The 20374-nt window shown below is 36.6% G+C and overlaps 1 protein-coding gene across 5 annotated transcripts in view; it reads right to left on the bottom strand.

Moving 5' to 3' along the window:
• Nucleotides 1-20374, bottom strand: part of LOC123755042 (V-type proton ATPase 116 kDa subunit a 1) — a 61700-nt gene that overhangs the window by 8996 nt on the left and 32330 nt on the right. For 3 of the 5 annotated variants that reach the window (XM_045737489.2, XM_045737491.2, XM_045737490.2), the window contains exons 8-17: nt 19802-20014; nt 19109-19256; nt 17359-17498; nt 15472-15608; nt 14800-15012; nt 13382-13562; nt 12193-12366; nt 10068-10260; nt 9613-9790; nt 1641-6589 (exon numbers count right to left, since the gene is read on the bottom strand). In XM_045737489.2, the coding sequence (XP_045593445.1) occupies nt 6484-6589; nt 9613-9790; nt 10068-10260; nt 12193-12366; nt 13382-13562; nt 14800-15012; nt 15472-15608; nt 17359-17498; nt 19109-19256; nt 19802-20014 (1683 nt within the window). In that variant the 3' untranslated portion in view covers nt 1641-6483. Of the gene's footprint in view, nt 1-1640; nt 6590-9612; nt 9791-10067; nt 10261-12192; nt 12367-13381; nt 13563-14799; nt 15013-15471; nt 15609-17358; nt 17499-19108; nt 19257-19801; nt 20015-20374 lie in introns of those variants that run through there. The other 2 variants (XR_011229852.1, XM_069332815.1) reach the window with 1 other exon arrangement.

The raw sequence follows: 20374 nt of genomic DNA, 5'->3' as shown, positions 1-20374 counted from the left end.
TGTGTGTGTGTGTGTGTGTGTGTGTGTGTGTGTGTGTGTGTGTAAATCATCAGGGTGGGTAAGATCATCATGACAGACATCAAAATATTTAGTTCACATAGTGGGACCAAACAGATAATTGCACTCAACAGTTAAGGGAAATTTATGTGATCAACAGAAAGAATGGTGCTGTGGTTCCCAGTACAAAGGTCAGGGCAAGCGCAGCAAAGAATGCAAATGAACAACCAAAGATTGAATCACTCTAGGAGTGATTCCTGGAGTCATCCTTGATAAGGCTGGGAATGGAGAGGATCAATAGGATGAATCAAAGATGAACCCAGGTCTAAACCCTACAAAGCAATTCTCAACCAGACTTTGGGCCTGGTCATCTGCCCCACGAGCCTGAGTTTGAGAAACAAATTCATTTAGCATATGCATTCTGTTTGTCAACATTTGGTTCTTGGAGCCAAGGGATACCACCTACCAATGCAACTACGGGAAAAAGCTCACATCATCCCAAGCAGTGTTCCACCTTTTCAACAGGGCAAGTCCTAGTGGATTGAACATTCTACAACACCAATGCAGAGGCCTTTCTCCCCCCGGCATGGACATTCAAATCCAATTCCGCCTCCGATGGTCAAATGATCCTAACAAGTACCTTACATTTCTTTGCACGTACAATGCAGGGAAAAAGGGCAGGAGACGGGCCAAAGACACCCCCCCCTGCTAACCCATAACCCCAGGGTGTCAAAGGCGAGCCCCATTATCATGGCATAGGCAAAACCCTTGAGGAGCCTCAGGCAGTGGTGCTAACTTCATTTTCAATTAGCAGATTGTCAAAAGAGAGGTTACCAAGAATGGAAAACTATTTAACATGGTTTGTTTCAGAATATTAACAAAATTCTTAAATCTTTTGTAATCTAAAATATAGAAGACAAGCAATGTCAAAGGTGTCAGATTCATTCAGGATTTTATGAAACAATAAAACATTGGGAAAGCAAGATTTCTGCTCATGATTTTCAGAACTTTCAACAAAGTATGCAAGTATTAGTGAGACAATGCAGCTCTGACAGTAAGGTGCAGGTGTAAGTTCATTTAAGTGACCAATTTGTAACTTAGGCAGAGACTTTTTCATGTCCCTTATTATGGTGGCAGGAGGAAGGCATATAAAACAGTATGCCACCCCAAGTATCAGTGTTTTCTGGGACTGTTCTAAAAGAGAACAATACCACCATTTGCTATGCAGTAGGCCTTGTTGGGATGAGAGTCCAAAGCCTCACTGCTTTGAGTAGTGTAATTTCTTTAATGTTCATACACAAGAATTAGGGCACACTTGGTCAGATTCTTGCCCTTTAGTTTGAAAAGATATTTTACAGGCCATACATTTCTAAAAAGACAAAATCATATTTTGCACAAAGGATTTCTTACATAATATAAAATTTTTAAATTTGTCTGGGCCCAATGTAAAAATTACAAAACTATTTTATCATGCATAAATGTTAGTTTCATGTCAATATGATGAGCTCAAGATAATGAAAAACTTTTATGAAATTATATGAAACCCCATGGAATCCCCTACTGTAAGAGATATACTACTACATTATTGAGTACTTCTAATGGTGTCTACCTCAAAACCCATACATAAGGAAAATAATTAACCATTATTTTTCAAACTAAATTTATTCAAATACAAGTAAAACCAGGTTTATCAAGTGCCAATACTATGATGAGAGATTATACCATAAACAAGATCAGTGAATACAATAATAATTCATTCTGCTCTAATAAGCCACAGTTGAGATTACTTTCAGCATATTACGATCTCTATATATTTAAGCAAGTTATAAATAGCAGTGTAGCTTGAAATGTTGCCTTGTCTCATAGCTTTAAATATACACGACATCAATAAATTCTTTACACTAGGTAAACAGTGGAAATTGTTGAAATGATAAATCTATAAATTTCAATAATTAAATCAAGATGATATATGGCCATAATATGCTGCAATTTCTCCCAACTAAGACCAGGAACGCAGCATCATATAAATGAATACTTTTTAACGAACAACATTAGGTGTGTATTTTCAATCATTTTAACTAGTTCGAGACAAAAAGAAAAATTTAAGCTGATGATGGAAGCCCACCAAGAAAATATTCACCATGAGATAGAAGTTACTATTCTAAGACATTGGCTGACATACCATATATGGGTATCTTTGGTTACAATATGTATTCCTTATTTTCCTAAATTTTTACTTTGAATAATATGGAACTAACAACTTTACACACAAATCAATTTTGTATGTGCGCGTGCGTGCACATGCGTAGTGTGTGTATATATGTATGTATATATTTATCTGTGATTATATATAATACACACACAGTACATACAATGTGTGTGTACAGTTGTGTACCAACATGCACAGTGTGTATATGTTGGTACATGTATGTTTGAATAATCTAACAAGTCTGAAGTTTGAATTATATTTTATAAGGAACAGCTTACTTGATAAATAATAAAATACTAATGAACACATGCTTACTCAATGATTATATTGTATAATTAGAAGTTACTTTGCTAAATTGTATTATTCAATTCACTAAAATATCTTGTACTGTACTTCCATTCATAATAACAATTGAATTTTACATTTGGAAACATTAACAATAAAAAAAAAAAATTTCATTTAGCGTTTATGATGTCAAGGTTTTTGCTTTGGTTCGACAGACTTGTGTTGCTGCTACCCTGAGCCTTTGACTAGGACACCCTTCTCAAAATTTCATGCCATGTTAGGAAACGATATTAATATTCATACCCAGAAAGAAATAAAAAAATAGATTTTTGCTTACTTTGTTTTATAAATGTACCAAACATATATACTGTACTACAGTGTGTCACATTCTAGCCAAGTGGTGGGTGTTAATTTAATGTAAGGAAGCTACTACAGCAATTACATGAAGAGAATGATACGTACACGCAGAATATTTCGACCCAGCCTCCAAAAGTGATAGTAGTACTTATAGCAACTATTGGCTAAATGTACAACTATTGGCTAAATGTGCAACTATTGGCAAAATGTACAAAAATGAACCGTTGCATGCCAAAACACATCACGTTTTGTACTTTTGTAATACTGTACTCCTAATGTCATTCAAAAAGTTACAAAATAAACCATGAAACGTAAACTGTCCCGGCCAAAATAAGAAACTGGACCAAATATCTGAAGACCTAATTTAGTTCATGCATAGTGGTATTCTAGGCCTAGTAATGTTCAGGTTTGGTTGTTGCCTTTTCATGACCTCAACAAAACTCAATAGTACAAAAACATGGTTCATTTTCTGGTACAATGGTCCACGTTTGCATGTTCTACCAATAGTTGCCATCATTTCTGGATAATAGGTGAGAATACTGACCATCATTAGTGCCGTATAATCTTGCTATTAGACTAAAGACATACTAAAATCCACCATTACACAACATATTGTACTAAGCAAAGAAAACAACAGTTTTCCAGGAAAGTTAACAGGACAGGTTAATAGTGTTCAGGATAATGAGGATTGCAGATAACACCAGGAAACTTCTAGGATTACACTTGAGAAAATGGAAATAAAACGATGAATGCCTTGCAATGAGAAGAGGAAATTTTGTGTCAATTCATTTACCGTTGGGTAGAAAAACAAACTTCTCTATCCAGGGACCCAAACAATGCATTTGCTAATCACAAAGTAAGTGATTCACTCACTAATCATTAGAGAATCAAACATTTAATCTCTTAATTTCACTTAGTGGGGAACCAAATAATTTGTCCAACTTTCCCCAAAGCAAATTATTATTAATTTAATACAGTACCATTAATCTCTAAAAGCTGAAAACCCCAATTTAATGCTGGATAGAGTGAAGCAATCATGATCTAACTTATAATTATTCCATATTAAGCAATACTAATATCATTATGTGGAAGTATTTTAGACTGGCATAAAAAAAAAACCTCCTGTGTCAAGAATTTATTACGATACAGATTATTTTAGAGCGATGCCTTAGTTAAAAAGACCAACCACAACACTAAAAACTACTGTACTGTACTTTCATTAAAACATTCACTCTTGAAAATATAAAAATAATACAAGCAATTTCAATTACATGTTCATCTGTATAATAAAGAATACTGTACTGCAAGATACACACATGTTATAGTGCTTCAAATTTGTTTAATTTCTTTAACAAACATTTAGTATGCTTTTCTAGTATTATTTAAATTAAAACATGTTTTCAATTCATTTATCAATATTATTAAATAATAAAAAAACCTTAAAACACACAGGAAGGCCTATGTAACACTAAGAATGTATCTGGCGTAATTTCAGGCAGGAAAATTTACCAACACAGTGCACTGAAATGCAAAATTCTAAAAACCAAATACTATAAGGAATATCACCAACTTCAAAGTGGTAAAACCAGAGCAGTACTCAAAAGAAACTATTTAGACTACATTTATTAATCAAATTAATGCAAAACTAGACAAACTATTAATTCAACGTACATCTACTGTACTCTTTTGACAAATACTATTAACAAGACTACAGCAATACAAAAAGCACAAGCAACTTGTAGATACTTAAAAATTACAAAGATATCCAGAGATGATTTTACTTTGGGCAGACAATTCCTTTGCACAATTTTGGCAGTCATAAATCTTTAAGTACAGTATAAATATAGAGCACAGAACATAAAATAAAGTTCATTAAACCTTGTGCTTTGGTTCACATCAGAGATGTTTATTTCAATTATGCACTGTATATGGCTGCCATACCTGGTTGTTTAGCATGCAGGAAAATTTGACCACAATTCAGCAACAGTACCATAGATACTCTCAACAATATAAGTCTCCGGGAACGAGGCCATGTTATGAAAAATAATTTCGGCCCTCCGTGCCAACAGTGTTTGGAGCGAGCATGTTATGCTGCTGTATCACTGTCAATGCCTGGCAACCCCATAGTCTACTCAAACAAGATATTCATTGATTACTTATTGACCTTCACTATTTTTGTATCATTTAAGAAATAGTGAATGATTTAGCAATTTTGAGGTGGTGGTAAACAGAACAAGAGAGTTTACGAATTGTGGTAGAGAAGCAGGGCCAGATTGGCAGCTGCAATATTTATTTATGTTCAGATATCCAAAGAATAGCAAGTACAGTAATTGTTTTTTCTTCCAGTAAATTTATAAAACAATTGATATTTTCTAAATACTGCACTGTACTTTTTTACGGAGAAATTTATTTCTTATTATAATTCTTTCACTTGCATATTTGGGGAGGACACTCTGGAGGTAAATCACCATTTCTGTCAAGCACTTAGAATTTTATGTTTACTTTTCCAGTAAGTGCCATAAATTGTTCAATAAATTTAAAATAAAAAGCCAAAGTGTAGGGATTAAGCCACAAGCAAGTTTAGAACTAAACATTGTACATAATGTATAAACATACTGTGTGCACAAATAAGCGTGTATGATATATAGAGAGTACACATTTACTTGCGATTCTACTTACAGAAATACTGCACAACAATCAGATTTTGAGGAACATGTAACAACATCGTCTACAAGTGTGCCTTTTAGGTTTTCTTTAGGCATGCCCTTAAATCAGTGTCTATTGTGAATTCAAAATGTCTTACGAATGTCACTTGAGCATCTCTGAAGAAGGCTCCAAAAAGTGTCCCTTGACAAAAGGTGTTTTCAAAAGATTGGAAATATTTATCCTAATTTAAATTCTACAGTCCAGTTTTTCAAAGAATTATACATGAAAACAATAACCAGTGCTACTAAAAAACAAAACTTAAAAAAAAAAAAATGTTCAAGTATTATACTTTGTCCAGTTTGTAAAATGGAATTTATCTCTTCCAAATTACTATGTTATTTGTCTGAAGTATTTCTGCAGCCTTTTATTACTTAGTCTATATTATATTTTAAAATAATTAAATTGGCATTTCAGTGCTCAAAATGTGCCTGAAATTCATAGCTTCTGCTAATTTTCTCTGCATCCTTTTAGTCGTCATACATTTATTAATCTGCCGATAAATATTTGACATTAAACTTGCATTTAAAAATCATTGAAATTACGGGTAGATATTTTTACAGTGAAATGAATATAACTAATACTGCACAACAAGAAGACATGAATATGCAAATATGATTTTGGTAATTTTCAAACTTTACAATATTTGACATGTCTAAGAACAACTTTCATCACTGGCAGCCCATCAATATATAACCCTTATCTGGTTACAGCAGCTACAGTATAATGTACCTAATAAATATCAACATGAAACGAACACTGGTATAATGAAAACACCCCACAAAGATCTAGGAGTGCTTGCTGACAGGAACACGGTAAATATGTTATTAACCCATTTACTCAAGTGATGGGCTGCACTCTAACACCCTCTGAAAAGGTATATTAACCAAATATTTAAGCCCTGTAGCTTAGTTTCCACAAAGTTTCTCACCTTACTGTTCAACCACAGCATTTTCAGCTTGATCAAGAATAGTTTCAAAGGCGAATGGAACAAAAGGATAACCAATGCCTCCATAGAACTTGCTCTGGAACTCCACCCTGCAAAAATTTGAGAACTCAGTGACTTGATACAAAACTTATATTGTAAATAAAATATTTTTAGACAATTTTTGATGTACCAAAATGTAATACCTGAAGTGCATGATACCATCTTTGAAAGGAAACCATGGTGATGCCATGCCAAAAATACCGTACAGTACCAGTAACTCTAGCACAAATCAATAAAAGTGTGATTTCTGTACTGGCTTGGTAATATTTTAAGTTCAGTTTGTTAAGGCACAGGAACAAACTCTTAAGAGGGCTATAATTGTATTGTAAAGTTCCATGCACCACATATTCAAAGAATTTCCGCATCTCGAGTGTAACATTAATATTATATATACAGTACGGTACTAATAAAAAAGTATGCATTGCCCTGCTCGAGGCAGCACGAACATATGGCAAAATAAGAATGATGGTCTTGTGGGTGAATTATTATTAGACAGCAGTGTGCTATGGCTACACGACATTATGTAGGCTCTGAAGTAAGCACATCGTATATACAGTGGTTATCTTGAGAGGTTATTTTGAGATGATTTCGGGGCTTTAATGCCCCCGTGGCCCGGTCCTCGACCAGGCCTCCACCTCCAGGAAGCAGCCCGTGACAGCTGACTAACACCCAGGTACCTATTTTACTGCTAGGTAACAGGGGCATAGGGTGAAAAACTCTGCCCATCGTTTCTCGCCAGCGCCCGGGATCGAACCCGGGACCACAGGATCACAAGTCCAGCGTGCTGTCCGCTCGGCCGACCGGCTCCCGCTGGTACCTCAGCTTACGAATTTAATCCGTTCCCAGAGAGGGTTCGTAAGCTGAAAATTCATAAACCGAGGCCAATTTTCCCATAAGAAATAATGTAAATTGAATTAATCCGTTCCACACTCCCAAAAAAATTATCTTTCAAGTTAATTTTATACCTAATTCACCCAAATCTTCAGTACTAAAGTATGTACAAGTTATTGCTGACCTTTACTGATGACTTGTTGGCGTATGGAAGACGGTGAGGAGGGGGGGAGGAGAAGAGGGGTTAGTCTTTGAAAGGGGAGTCCCCTTCCATTATAACATCAGGCAGTGATGACTTCTCTGGGGTACACACACTGGCACGTTTTGCCTGCATACAACTAGGATCTGCTTGTGGCTCATTACTTGATTTTTTCACTAAAAATCTATCCATAGAGGATTGTTTTCCCTTCATTGTAACACTTGTCTGTAGCGAGGCATCACTATCAATAAAAGGTTAATGTCATGGCATACTACAGCTTGCTCTGGGCGAGTTATTTCAACAAAAGTTTACATATCTTCCCACAGTCTACACCACTTCCTAATTGTTGAGGAAGGGACATTCTGTACGGCTTCCTCCTCCCCTGAAGACCTCTCCTCAGCTATCTTCTGTTGCTGCTCCTTGTGAAGGGCTAGGAGTTCTTCGCTGTGTTCCTCCATGAACTCCTCCACATCAGCACCATCCAACTCCAAGCCCAATTTCCAGCCCAGAATAACAATTTCCTCAACAATAGGCACTTCAGGTTCAGGCTCAAACCCCTGAAAGTCTAGTTCTAAAACATTCAGGCCACAATTTAATGATTGAATCTTACCACTGACTTTCTTGGGACCCATGGCGAGATATATAATAATAACTTATGTTCAAATACCCAAAAGTCCGAGAAACACAAATTCTTTACAAAGAATTCAGGCGTGACTTTCACTAGGCGGAAGGCACTGGTAAACTGAGGCGCGGTCGCTGTACCACCATGTGCTAGGTCGGTTATACGCATCAATAAACCATTTCCCCGAGGCAAAGTTCGTAACCCAATTCGGATTTTATGAAGAAATTTGGCTCGTAACGTGAAAAGTTCGTAAAGAGGGGCATTCATAAGCCGAGGGGTCAGTGTTTACGTTTTAAAGTACTGTGTAAGATTTAAAAGTACCAGGGATACCATGAGTACCAGGGGCCTGACAGTCGATTGGACAGCGCTTCGGATTCATAGTCCTGAGGTTCCTGGTTAGATCCCTGGTGGAGGTAGAACCAAATGGGCAGAGTTTCTTTCACTCTGATGCCCCTGTTCACCTAGCAGTAAATAGGTACCTGGGAATTAAGACAGCAGCTAGAGGCTGCTTCCTGGGGGTGTGTAACAAAAAGGAAGTCTGGTCGAGGACCGGGCCATGGGGACGCTAAGCCCCGAAATCATCGAGATAACCTCAAGATAAGATGATACCATTCCCGGGTAAGAAGGTCTCAGTACCGAGTGAGCAACCAAGGCTGGCAAATGCAGCATGAGCTAACAGCACTGCTGTTTAGCTTGTGACCACAACATTACTTGAAATGTCAAAATATATATGTAACTGCTATTATTTAGCGATGATAGTATTACAGAAGAGTGTGATAAAGACTCTGTACATTGGGGTTCAGATATCAGTGAACACAATGCTGGTAAAGATGTTCACAATGCTAGACAGGTAGCTTAGTCAGTCACAAAGCCTCAAAGCAAATCACATTTACATACTACAATTACTTTTAATTTTACATTGCAAAGCTGAATTTCTTTTATTTCTTGTATTAAAATCTTGTTATTGATGAGCCCCTTCTAATTTACTGCTTCAAGTAATCTATTACCAGTACTAGTACTTGCTACACTGACTTGGTAATGATGCATCAATCTGTTGATTTTTATCCCACTTCGGCAAAGTTCTATTAGAAATCCCTCGTGTAGTTAAGAATATAACCTCCAGAGATCACCATTACTTTCATTATTATTACCTCATTCCCCACTATTGAGGGATGGGGAGGTACAATGGAGAAAAAATGAGAAATTAACACAATCTTTATTGATATTGAGGCTAATTTTGTATTCTGTAGGAGGAAATTTTGATGAAGCTGGGTATCCAGCCTAATCTCCCCTCCTAAATACATAGAAAATGCAAAAGTGATTGTGCCATATAGTGAAACAGTAGGGTCACCACATCCCTTCATCAAGCTTGGCATCACACCAAGAATAATTTAGACATTCAGATGAAAGAAGCAACGTACCAGTGCAATCGAAGAGTATGAAGGAAAGCAGAGAGACCTTCCATCAGTACAAGAATGGCAACAGTCAGTGTTGCCCAAAAAGCAAAGATCACAAACGTGAGTATGCCTCCACCCACACCATCTCCTCCAGCTGTAAGTCCACTGCGCAGCACCATTCCCCACAGTACTTCACTCAATTCTGTAATATTGATTGATTTATTAATGATTCGACATTAGCACATAAAATTTACAAAATAGATCAAAATTTTAAATATGAAAATTAGCCTAAGAAATTACAGAAATACAAGCGATGAGGGTAGTGTTGAGGATTCAAAGAACCTGTCCAGAATAATAATGACAAATTTGCTCTACAATTACCTGGTAACTGTACATTTTTGCTTAGAGGTTATAACACTTTATCCAAAATAAATGCGTGGGCAAAATGTTTGTAAGCTACATGCAGTAGAGTCACTTACGTGCATGAGCTAAAGACAGTGCCCAGAGTCGAAGATAGGAGGCAGTATGTGACACCGAGCCCAAGACGTATTCAATGGTGTGGATGCCTTGGTGAATACATATTTCACCCATGTCATGCTCTGGTGCCACTGCTACTGTTGCCTCCCCACCACCTTCCTCCACTATACCCTCACCCCCATTGGCCTGCATCACCTGTGAAAGAAAACTATTTACAGTATTTGGGTAGCTATAAAATGTGGAAAATTTTTTTTTAATGAAGTCAGGGGATAGAGAAAATAGTGCACATTCATATTAGAGCATGGGTGTACAACTTTTTTTTTATTTATTTTTTTTATAATTCATTTATAAAGCCTTTCAGAACAGAAAGGTTGAGCCTTCCTATTCTCTTTGTGATTGACACTATTCTATTAGTGAATATCTTTAAGTGCCTCCATTTGGATAAGTTTTTTTTTTTTCAAGTTTCCCTATCTATGGTTTTGTATTTCTACCTTTCACTCGACATCATTTATTTCTTTTCCCCAATTTAGTCGTTTACCCATTTTTCCACACTTGTACTCTTATTTTTGGAAAATACAGGGGTACCTCGGTTTAAGAATTTAATCCGTTTCTGGAGACGGTTCGTAACTCGAGAATTCGTAAACCGAAGCGAATTTCCCCATAAGAAATAGTGGGAAATGGATTAATCCGTTCCTGACTCCCCAAAAACTTCACTACAAAGTAAATTTTATACCTAATTCACCCAAATCTTCACTACAAAAGTATGTTCACATTATTACTTACCCTTGCTGATGACTCCTGTTGGCGTATGGAAGATGGTCAGGAGGAGAGGTGATACTGTTTGGGAGGGGAGTCCCCTTCCATTATAACATCAGGCAGTGAAGATTTCTCTGGAGTGCACTCTCTGGCGCGTTTTGCCTGCATTCCACTAGGGTCTGGTTGTGGCTCACGGCTTGATTTTCTCACAAGGAAACGTTCCATTGAAGATATTTTTCCCTTCTTTGCAACACTTGTCTGTAGTGAGGCATCACATTGTCATTAAAAAGATTAATGCAACGGCCTACTACAGCTTTCTCTGGGTGATTCTTTTCAGCAAAACTTTGCAGTTCTTCCCATACTGCACACATTTTCTTAATTAATGAGGAAGGGACATCCTCTACTGCCGCCCCCTCCTCCTTCCCCCTCAAGATTTGTTGTACTGCCAAGCTAGTTCAACACGTGTACCATTTTCATGTTAACGAATGATCTCTTGTTTTTCCTCTATGGTCATTCTCACGTGTTTTCTTGCCTTGAACCTTACCACTGGCTTTCTTGGGACCCATGATGATATATATAATAACTTTTATGGTCAAATAGCCAAAAATCCAAAAAGAAACTGTAAATCCTTGCGAAGAATTCAGGTGGGATAGTCATTGGGCGCGAGACACTGGTAAACCGAGGCACGATCGCCGTGCCACCACGCGCTAGGTCGGCCATACGCGCATCAACAAACTCGCATCCCAAGGTAAAGTTCGTATCCCAATTCAATTTTTCCGAACAAATCGAGTTCATAACCGGAAAAGTTAGTAAACAGGGGCGTTCATAAACTGAGGTTTACAGTGAAACAGATAGCAGTGAAGCCCATTTTATCCACAATTTTGAGGCACAGTTCCAAGTGACAAAAGTTAAAACTTAATATATATTAAACCACTTTTTCTCATCCAAGCTTAACACTTTCGCTGCCCCGGTGGGCAATCCCACCATGCACCTCAAGGTAGGCCGAGGTATGCTCATACTAGGCTCCTAGTATGGCTACCCTGCACATTCAAACACTGGATAGTGTCTGAGTGCACCAGACATGGTCCTCATCTTACTACTAAATCCCCTAGCAGGAAAGTGAGGGACTCTGGATTTTTGTTTCAAAATAGGGGGGTGGGGGGGAGGACGGTTACTGAAGGTCCAAGAAAGCAAATGTGAGCCCCACGTATGTGTGGCAGTTTTAAATTTTGTGATGAGCCTAAACCAACCTTTGTGGTCGTACGCTTCATCAAGAGAACAACTCTGGTTGAGGCGAGCAATTTAAGGGTTAAAAGCCACTTCACAACAAACACAACATTAAATACAAAATAAAGTACAGGAATTTCATACCAGCTGTCTTCGCTTGTTCATTCGGTGCATAAGAAGTGGCTTGGCAAACAGCATCCAAGGAACGCATATAATTGCAACAACAAGCAGGAACCTCTGGATTCCAAACTGTCCAGCATACATGTAAGGTGAGCAGTCTTCACCTTCTTTGGACTCCTGATAACCTTTCACCAGTACCTGAAAAACAATCATTACAATTTATTTCGTTATTTACTTTGCTTAAAATAAAAATATAAAGTATCATGTCAACTTACTATTTCACATACGATGTTTCATTATTATTTTTTTTTTTAATATGGTAGATTCAATGAAATACTGTATGAACTCTCTTATCTGAATTCTGCCAAGTCAAACATTTGGGTTATCTAGGCAAAATCGTGTTCGGATAATTTCCTGCCAAACTTCACCATATCCGGACAGAAATCCAGATAACCAGTCAGGTTACGCATATTTTCAAGAACTACACATTTCAAGATCTACAGTATCAAAAAGAAAAACTACAACAAGGCAAGCTGAAGCTTCTCTTTAATTATATTTTTTATTTACAGTGTATGTGTGGAAATTCAAATAATGTTGGTTGTGGTACAAAAAATTACAAATATGGTCCTCTTTTTAGATTTTCCTGGGTAAGAATTATGCTTGTCCAAATGTCAGGCTTATCCAGTGAGGGGTCCTTCCCATATAGTCCAGATCAACGAGCTTAGACAGCATGAACAAATCCACAAGGGCCGTGACGAGGATTCAAACCTGCGTCCAGGAGCATCCCAGACACTGCCTTAATCGACTGAGCTAAGCTGAGCTAAGCATGGTTTGTTAGACAGTATGGTTTGCCACACTTGGGAATGCCTAATTCTTACACGCAGTAAATTGAAGTAAACCATTTTTCAATGCTCGAGTCCTTCATATTCATTATCATGCAACTTGAGTCTCTCTCACACACACACACACACACACACACACACACACACACACACACACCCTCTCCGAACCCATGTTCCTCAGTTGTGAATTCTCTTGCCTCCAGATGTGGTATTCTATACAGTACTTGATTATTTGATCTAATACCTTGCAGTGGATTTGAAGCATTTTGAACCATGCTTCAAACGCCAAACAAAGGGTGTTTAGAGCATGGTTCAAAACACCCTTGCTTTATTATCTGCAAGCTAAGTTATACTTTAACTGTGCAACTTACCATGTTTATGAAAGTAATGAGGATGGAAGGTGCACAATTAGGGTTGACGGACACATCCCCACCGGCACCATACCACACCCACTTATGGAACACTAGTAGTATCAGGTACACAAACAGGCAGGTCAGAAATAGTAGCTGGGGGATGAACTCGCAGTAAATATTTCTGGAATTGCCAAAGAACCTGAAAAAGAAAGGAAAATTAATGACAGATTTAACAAAGAAACTTACAAAGAAATGATGTTAGTTATTGTACGAGCTGCAGAGTTACACAACCCAAATTCAAGTTCAAAGATGACACTAATTTTGACACTAATGTTGCAGCACCCGACATACAAAAGTACAACTTCTGAGAAATTGTTAAATATTTATCAACATCTTACACACTGAACAACACTCGCACCACTAGCATTTGATCGGTAAAACTTGCCATACCAACATGTCCATTAGATTTAGTAACTTGCAGGATCAAATTTGCTTAATTTAATATGAAACTATTCTCTCCATCATGACCACAGATGCACAGCTAGATCTTGCACTATAAACATCAACATGCAGCACACCATTAGCATCATCACCCCCCACTACTATAAACAAGATTACCACCATTATATTTTCAGCAGAACCAGATATTGTGGCATCAATTATGCTCCAGTTAGCAACTCAAAGTACAGAATGGGTGCTTTAGACCACCATGCAAGCTCACTACTCAGTTTTGTTTCCCTTGCTTTTAGAACAGCTCGCTTCATAATATTATGGGTAATATTAGCCACTTGTAATATATTCATCTTCGCCACACAGCTCTTTGGCTCCTTCAAAATCCTAACAATCTTGCATGGCATCAATGACCTTTAGTGTGGTTGAGCTATGCAGTCACATTGGCTAGAAAGTGATGCACCAAACACGTTGAGCAACTGCTATGACCAAGCAGGAAAACTTAGGGCTTTCAGGATTATGTAATCAAACGTCTGCTATGGTTTGTAAACAATTCAAGCTGTGCAATATCAGCACCATAAAGTTTAAGTAGAGTCTAACCATTGTGGGGCAACTGGAGCAATAGCTAAAACATGTTAGACTTATTTGTCCTATGATTATCTTATGATAAAAAAACAAGATTGAATAATAAATTTGAGTAATTTTGTAATTCGGAGCTGCATCTCTCTATGAGGTTGCCGAGGCAGCCCAAGATATATATTATTGTTACTGCATTGTACTGTATTATAATTTTCTTTTCTTTTGTCAATTCATTTATCATGATACTGTACATTTAAAAACCTGTGTGCAGTACAGAAGTTACTCTATATCCAAGCCTGTTGAAGGGAAAAGAGAGAACATGGAATTGTAGGAGTGTAATTTACATAGAACAAGCTCTCTGCTATTTTTGTATTAAATGTATCATTGCATTTTGAAACATGACTTACTTGTGGTTCCAGACACTAAGGAGAACACCAAACATCATGTGAATAACTCCAAATATTATCGAGATCTTCATTTTGTACGAGTTGTAGAAGTTGATCTTGTTGGTAGACAACTGCCACATCGGGTCCAGACCAAATGGGTAAGGGTATTGGTCATACTGTTCAACATTGGCAGGATCTAATGTTAGCTCTTTGTTGCTATGAATGGTAGAAGCACTGCAAAGAACATACGATAATTACTGATGTGAAGAAACTAACGGACACGAGCCTGAAGGAAGCAGATGGATTATACATAAGCAATGTATACAGACATCTTGTATGCCAAATACCCAAATCACCACAAATATTAATTATTCAGAGGCAATTGTGAGAGCTTACCATAATTATGTAAACACTATGAATCCACAAGAAAAACAATATTGATTCATTGCAAGATTCAATACACATTGAATAATTTATGCGCTGCATACAACCCTTAGGCTGGAGGGGGAAGTAGGGAAATTTTGAGGAGGAACTGTAATGCCAGTATGATTATGAATACATTTGGGGCAAAAGGAGTACTACTGTATCTAATATTTCATGAAATTGTCATCATATCAATTGCTGTTATGAGGCACGAATTAGATTCAACTTGTATAAAAAAAAATTAAAAATTTATTTAAAAGAAAAACTTACTTATAAGCTCCATGCCATGAGGATCCAAAGATGTTGATTGCTTTGGAGAAGACATCATTATAGATGAGTCCGGTGTACATGGAGAAGAGCCCCATCAAGAGAATAATATACCGTCCTCCAAAGAAGATGTTCCAGATCTATAATGAGAATGTCCAAATAAAAACTTTTTACTTATTTTTACCGTAGTATTTGTATTGCAAAATTCTTGTGTAAAATATATTTATCAATGTTCATCTTGATAGAAGTTCCAGACATCAAAGATGGACTGAATCTCTTCCTGGTTGACAATCTCTTCCAGTGAGGGACATTACAAAGTGATCTTTTCAAGGCTACCTTACAAATTGACCTTTTTCTATAATCTTTTCAAGACTACCTTACGCTTCAAAGCTTGGCTACATACCACCTACAGGTACTAAAGCCAAGGGTGTACATGAGTGCGTTATTTGTACCCAGAATAAAAGAAACAGGAAGCGAAAAAATTATTTGTACCTGGTGCAATGAGAGCAAAGATGCGGTGTGTACCATGGACTACTTCGTTGATTATCACTCACTTCCGAAGTACTGTGTAATACTGTGTGTGTTACTGTGTAAATAGTGTGTGACACTGTACATTGTAATTTTAGTGAATTTTTAACAAGTAATATTGTGACAATAAATATTTATTATGGACACATTACTGATATGTATCACAGTTCCATGGAACATTATGAACGTTTTACTATATACATATTGTAAAACACACAAAAATGCATCATACACGATAAAAAACAAACAAAATAAAACCACATTGGAAATTACATAGAACAAATAATTGAAAATATATCTGTGGCAACTCGGCGCGAGCTTGAATGGCGCGAGCAACCGCCTCAGGGAGCTCGTGACGCCCCCTTCTCGACATCCCCACAGCCAAAGTTAAATTTTTAAAAAATTTTTTACATGTTTTACATGTATGTGTTCAGGGAAGGGAATTTATCATTTTACAAAGAAAAAAAAATTGTGAACACTTGATTTTATGCGCACAGGGAAATGTCACAATAAACTTGGCGCATCACAGTGGTTAAAGTGGAAAAAATTACCATCAGTTTTATGAAAAAACGTATGTTATTTAAAAGATATTTATTTATTAAATGACACCACAATCTGATCTGTAAATACCTTGAGAGATTTTTAACAAAATATATAGGTAAAGTCAACCCTTACATAACACTGTACTGTGGTGAGTATATTGTTATACAAGGTTGAGTGTGTGTGTGCATTCTTTAACACACAGCCAGCAACTGTACATGTTCACATCACAAGAAGCACACGAGCAGCAACAAAAAGGTATGAAGACATGGTACCAAATGGCTTTCAGAAATAAAAACTAGAACTATGAGGAGGAGAAGATGGAAACTTTAAACGTACAAAAAGTTAATAGATAGAAGGAAATCAGGAGATATGAATACTCCCTTGTGACAATCAACAAAGTTGTCATGGAGGAAATTTTTGTTAGACCTGCAACTTTAAATACAAGAGAAGATGGATTCAAGCTAATAAATTAAAGGTGTAAAAAGTTGTAGATGATTGAAACCATTTAAATGAGAGGATGGTGGAAGCCGCCTCCTAGAGCAATAACAAAGAATTAGAAAATCAAGAAATGGCAAGACAAAGGGGTACCAACATAGAGAAGGATGAATTTTAAGGGCCTTATCTCTCACTTCCCACATAAGACATGGATATATATTAGTAAATAAATTGTCCATGAAAATGGTTATACAGCACTACCATTAGGAATCGGCAAAATTGCAATTACTTGTGCAAATATATGCACTTAAATATTACTAAAATCTAAAGTAAAAAAAAGTATTAACGTATATGTATATCTATTGAAGAAGTGTTATATATTACCTCGTTGTCCGTCTTCTTTGCCGACAATGGTTTCTCTCGCCAGACCATCCAGCCTCCAAACAGTGCCATAATTATCCCGTGTCCAAGGTCACCAAACATAATGGCAAACAGGAATGGGAAGGTTATGATGGTGTAGGGTGCTGTGGACAAACAAATTACATTAGCAGCTAAAACGTCACAAGGTGAGCACATGCATAATCTTCTCACTCGGTGCTTTTTGCCTGCTATTGTAAGCCACCAGTTAATATTCTGATGTCCATTCGGCATAAAATATGCATACATTCTAGTTCAAGTAATTAGATTTGGGTAATAAGCTGGCTGCTTTTATCCATCGTAATTGTCTACCTATTACACAAGATGGGGGAAGTATCAGCCTAAAACTTCCTAAAATATACCATTTTTCACTTCTGCCAATAAGCACACAAATACAAATAAATAGGGATGCACTGAAATACAAATAAATAGGGATGCACTGATAATGCCAATCACAAAGATCAATTCTTCATAGGACCTTTACCACAGTAGCTCACTTGATATCTCCACCCAAATGAAGGGGGGAGAGATTTGAAATTGAAATAAATTTATCGAGGTAAAATACACAAAGGGACGAGGTAGCTCAAGCTATTCTCACCCCGTTCAGTACATCGTATTAATACATACATATACACACATCACAAACAATAAACATATTACCAAACATTCTGAGAGATAAACATCTACATTTCCTGGGAGAGGGATGGGGGTGGGATGTTTGAGGGTCAAAAGGTTTAACAAACTGTTGCTACAGACAGGCGGGCAGGTGGACAGAAGGATGGATATACAGTGCAGAGAATGTAAACACCCTCAAAATATACAAAGCCTTTAAATTCTTATTGAATTTTGTTGACAAAAAAACATTTGAAAGAATTTTAATGGTAGATATAGAGTAATATTTGCATCTGAATGTAATAAGAAAAGATAAGCCCCAAAACAAGCTTTCCAGGAACTGAGAAAGAAGTGAAGAATGAGGTTCCTTGGCAGATGATCAAGTAGACACGCTACCTTCTACAGTGTATTGTATATTCAGTGCTGTGTACTGTTAACATTAAGTGTTGATGAAATATAACACACTGTAGCCTATGTTTACATTTAAATGCTTAAATGTCAATTGGTGGAGATGTCAGAAATGATATTCTGAAAATGATTGAGACCCCACAACAAATTAAAACTAGTTTCAACAGTATGTCAATGAATATCCTGAGCCAAATGTTTTGGTCATGGGAAGTCAATGGGCCTGGGTTGAAGAAAAAGATCAAATGGCTAGTTGTAATGGAAAATCTTTATCTACAGAAATTTTTGGGGCCATGGGCAATGAATCTATTTTGGAAGAAATTGTTCAATAAGGGTTTTAAATTTGCAGAGGTGGTCCAAGAAATGTTTTTCACTAGAGGAAAGATTGCTACAGCCAAATAACTCGAAAAAACATTATGAATGAATAGCTCCAAATCAACCAGGATGTTGTCATGCTATAAAAGCCAAAATGAGAGGGGTTGAACTAGCAATGTTTTATTGTATAATTTTATTTATAATTATTGTATAAAAACATTACCTGATCAAGTCTATTTTTCTGACATACAAACATGACTCATTAAGCAAGAGAACAGGTTGCATACCTCATTCTCCAAAATTTATTTTGCTCTTCTCTATTTTCTTGCATCCTTCTATATACAGTACATTGTATTTAAAAGAATCTTAAAAATGCACTACTAACCTGGATTTATTTCTCGGTACGTAGCCACACCATACGAATCAATTAGAGCCTGGAATGCTTTGGTGAATTTATTGGTCCGGTGAAATGTCGGTGGTGCTTCTATAGTGCTGAGTCTATTTAGAATTGCAGGCAAGCTTCCACTTTTTTCCTTTAACAAAAAAAAATTATAATACAATATAATATAATATAATATACATATATATATATAGAGCTTGCCTGGTTTAAAATTCTGAGATGAACCAATCTTCCAAATGTGGTAAAAATGCAATTCAAGCAAACTAGATATGCAAGTAGGAATACGGTAAAAAGCAAGAAATTGATGACAATTTTTTATATGAACACTAATACAGTATACAGAAACAGATCTATATTTTGAAGCTAATAATTGAAAACTTCAAAAGACTTAAGAAATTGTAGAAGGAAAGAATGCAGAAAAACTGTTCCCAATAAAGCTTAAAAAGATTGTGAATGATATCAAACCATATTTAATTTATTCATTCTTCAACCCTTTGTTAGCAGTATTAAGACAAAGATGCTTTGAGGATATGAAAAAACTAATATTTAATGATGAATATACCATTATTCAAAGTATATAAAGAGTATACAAAGCTGAAGATTATACCTAAAAATTTAAAACTAAGAAAAATATAATCCAGTAATGCATTATCAACCTAAACACAAGTAGCTACTCACCGTGCCTCGCCGAAGAGCTAACTGCACATCTTCTAGATTAGCAACTGGAATCCAGCATTCAGCAATCAAGCCATTTTGAATCACATCCAAGTTAAACATATTTAGTGTATGATAGATGCTTTTTATCTTCCAGACCTTCATCATCCACGCCCTGATATTTCGTGCAGCTGACACCAACACTCGATGACGGTGGTCTTGCGTCTGACTCAACACCTGCAACGATTCAAATGTACAATGTTAGGATTATGACCTTTTAAATGCAGATGAAACTAAAAGGGTGTTTTGGAGAATAGTAAACATGTGTTTAATTGGCTGATGTAATGAAAACACTGGTTAGGAAAAATAATATAGGAAGAGACAGCTAGATGGTCACATAAAGGAGTGGTAGAGGCTATCCTAATGTAAGGATGAGAGATCGGCACAGACTGAATACACAAAATTAAAGAATTAGTAAAATACAAATGGATAACCTAATATACATATTTGTGGTGAGAGTACTGTATACAGAATTATCACTGAAAATGTTATGGAAAAATGTGCAGTACAAATAAATAAGAGTGGAGAGAGTATCGA

This window comes from Procambarus clarkii, chromosome 28 (genome assembly GCF_040958095.1).
Source record: "Procambarus clarkii isolate CNS0578487 chromosome 28, FALCON_Pclarkii_2.0, whole genome shotgun sequence".
NCBI lineage: Eukaryota > Metazoa > Arthropoda > Malacostraca > Decapoda > Cambaridae > Procambarus > Procambarus clarkii.
This window is presented reverse-complemented; position numbering and strand designations above follow the sequence as displayed.